Raw genomic sequence first — 3,239 nt, forward strand, 5'->3', positions numbered from 1 at the left:
ATGAAACTGTTAGGGAGCAGAGTTTTATTAACTAGCTTGCAGATATTAAATACAACTACAGATGAACGGGCATGAGAAATAAGAAACAAGAACTAAGACTAAGAACTAATTAGCCTGTTAAGAACATAACCAAACCTGTGGAGCTCTGCGTTGAGTTTGAGAGGGGGCGTGACCGGAGAGAGTTCATTAAACATGACCGAAATCCAGGTTAATGTGAAGGGTGTGCTTGAGAGGATGCATATAGCCCCCTTATGTCTGGTCGAATTGGAGAAAGTTTCAGCCTTAAATCGTCTTCTACACACAGCCTGTGCCGGTATTTAGTTTTCAGGCTCGTCAGAGATGAGAACCCCCTCTCACATAAATACGTAGTTGCGAAGGGCATTAGTTTTTTGACAGCGTGTGTTGCCAGTTCAGGGTACTCTGTGCGCAATCCTATCCAGAAATCTGTAAGAGGCTTGTGGTTGAAATCAATTTTCATGGATCCTGTTGATGCTATGTCAATGAGGTTCTCTTGTTCAGATACCGGCAGGGCAGCAGGGACAGTAGAAAAGGGATGTCGAATCCAACTGTCCGACTCGTCACTGTCAGGGAAGTACCTGCGCAGCTCAGCAGCCAGCTCGCTGAGATGTGTTGTGATGTCGCGCTTGATGCCATCTGTCAGACTGAGGTGATTTTCACACAGAAAATCATGCAAGAACGGAAAGGCCTCTGTCTTGTTTTTGCCTACGCAGTCTATCCAGAGCTTCAATTTCTGGATCATTGCCTTGATTTTATCTCGCACATTAAAGATAGTTGCGGAGAGCCCCTGTAATCCAAGATTAAGTTCATTCAGCCGAGAAAAAATGTCACCGAGATAAGCTAGTCGTGAAAGAAACTCTCCATCATGCAAATTGCCAGACAGGTGAAATGTCTGTTCAACAAAAAACATTTTAAGTTCATCTCTTAATTCAAAGCTGTGTGTCAATACTTTCCCCCTTGATAACCAGCGCACATCCGTGTGCAGTAGAAGAGATGTATGGTCGCTACCCATTTCATTGCAGAGTGCAGTAAATATGCGAGAGTTCAGAGGCCTGGCTTTAACAAAGTTCACAATTTTTACAGTTGTGTCCAAAACGTTCTTCAAATTTACAGGCATGCCCTTGGCAGCCAGAGCCTCTCTGTGGATGCTGCAGTGCACCCAAGTGGCGTCGGGAGCAACCGCTTGGACATGCGTGACCACTCCACTGTGCCTCCCTGTCATGGCCCTTGTGCCATCTGTGCAGATGCCCACACATTTAGTCCAAAAAAGTCCATTCGATGTCACAAAGGTATCCAGCATACGGAAGATGTCTTCCCCTGTTGTTCTTGTTTCGAGTGGTTTACAGAACAGCATGTCCTCCTTAACTGACCCTTCATGGATATAACGGACATATACCAGGAGCTGTGCCAGGCTGGCCATGTCCGTTGACTCATCCAGCTGTAGTGAATAAAATTCACTGGCTTGTATGCGAAGCAGTAACTGTTTTAAAACGTCCCCAGCCATGGCACTGATATGCCGAGAAACGGTGTTGTTTGATGAAGGCATGGACTGTATGACACTTTTTGCCTTTTCCCCCAACATTACCCCAACCACGTCTGCGGCAGAAGGTAGAAAAAACTCCTCCACAATATTGTGGGGCTTGCCAGTCCGGGCTACTCGGTAGCTCACCTCTAACCCTTTCTTGTTTATTGTGTCTGGTTTTCTTATGCTGCTCTTACTGGTAGAAAACCCATGTAATTCCCTTTCAAAAAACTCCCGTGGTTTATTTTTCAAGTGAGGGTGATTCGTCTCCAGATGTCTGCGCAAGAGTAACGGTTTCATTGAGTTGTGAGAACACTTTTGCGCATACAACGCACTGTGGCTGAATAGATGAGCCAGTACCAATACAAGTGAACCCCAACGAAATGTAGTTCTCATCATATTTGCGTCTTTTTTCTGATGTTGTCCTTTCTGCATCCATATGCTTGCTCATGTCGGGGGGGGTCATCATACTCTCAGTCACTGTCAGCGGCACAAGCCATCCTAGTAGCTTGATAAGCAACAGTATCCCTACTGCTGCTAACACCCTGATCCACAGAAGAGAAATCTGGGCTGCTGTCGCCGACAGGGGCATCCCCGATAGTAGGCCTAGGAGCCGATGGCGTCTCTGTGGAGGGGGGGTTGACTCTTTTCAGCCATTTGTCCATGTTTGTGTTTATTCGTTCTTTATTAGCAGCGACGTTTCATTGCCATAGCAGCGAAGTGACATGTAACTAAACTGACTGAAGTTTCGTGTTGGTCACCTAGCAACAACTGTTTCAGTTGAAGGGAGAATCCTCGAGCCTAACTTTGTGTGTGTGCGTAGTAAAGTGCTGGGACTGATTGGCAGGTTGCTTATTTGTTGTATTACGTTGCCTACATTCGTTGCTACTTGCATAATTTTTTTTCTTCCCACGTACCCCCTACAATCACTTCGCGTACCCCTAGGGGTATGCGTACCACAGTTTGGGAACCAGTACCTTTCAGGCATCAATAAAACCAATTAAAACAGAAGAATTCTGCCTCATGTACATATGTGATGCCTCCTTCAGGGCATAAATACACATATCCGTACCAAGCTTTGCTTTAAAGCCAAACTGATGAGTGGTAACCAAATATTGACTAAGGCGATCCAGTAAAATCTTCTCCAAAATTTTTGACACTACACTGGCTAACGCTATTGGCCTATAATTATCCACACTACCAACCTTGCCTGCCTTATCCTTGATGACAGGCACTAAAGTGACAGACAACATAGACTCAGGCAACAGTCCATGAGTCATGAAGCCAGTAAAACAAATGGCAACCAGTGCTGCAGCCTTGGGGCTTGCAAACTTGAGGTGTTCCGCTGAGATGTGGTCAGACCCACTGGCTTTATCATCAGCCAACTGTTTTAATGCATGGTGTACTTCACTGAACGTAATTAGTGTATCCCTGTCAGTGATATTATTCATTTCATAGGGGTCACTCTTTACACAGTTAAATAAGGTAGAGTAGTGTTGCCTCCACAGCTCAGCTATGTTGTCACCCCCAGAGACACCCTCTATGACACCAGGAAGTGATGTATTTGTCCTGGTCAGAGCTCTCACCTCCTTCCAGAAGCCAGTAACATTGTTACATAAAAGTTTGTCGGCTATAGCATCTGCTCTCATGACCTGTTCATGCTTATCAATGTAACGGATAGCATATTTGTACCTAGCGT

At 45.3% G+C, this 3,239-nt stretch overlaps 1 protein-coding gene across 1 annotated transcript; it reads right to left on the reverse strand.

Annotated features, from left to right (window-relative positions):
• Nucleotides 1-208: 208 nt before the first annotated feature.
• LOC132897557 (zinc finger BED domain-containing protein 5-like) lies at nt 209-1,600 on the reverse strand. The gene has a single exon (XM_060938817.1). It carries the CDS (start codon nt 1,598-1,600, stop codon nt 209-211), a length of 1,392 nt encoding a protein of 463 aa, XP_060794800.1.
• Nucleotides 1,601-3,239: the final 1,639 nt, after the last annotated feature.

Source organism: Neoarius graeffei, chromosome 14 (assembly GCF_027579695.1).
Source record: "Neoarius graeffei isolate fNeoGra1 chromosome 14, fNeoGra1.pri, whole genome shotgun sequence".
NCBI classification, from domain to species: Eukaryota; Metazoa; Chordata; class Actinopteri; order Siluriformes; family Ariidae; genus Neoarius; species Neoarius graeffei.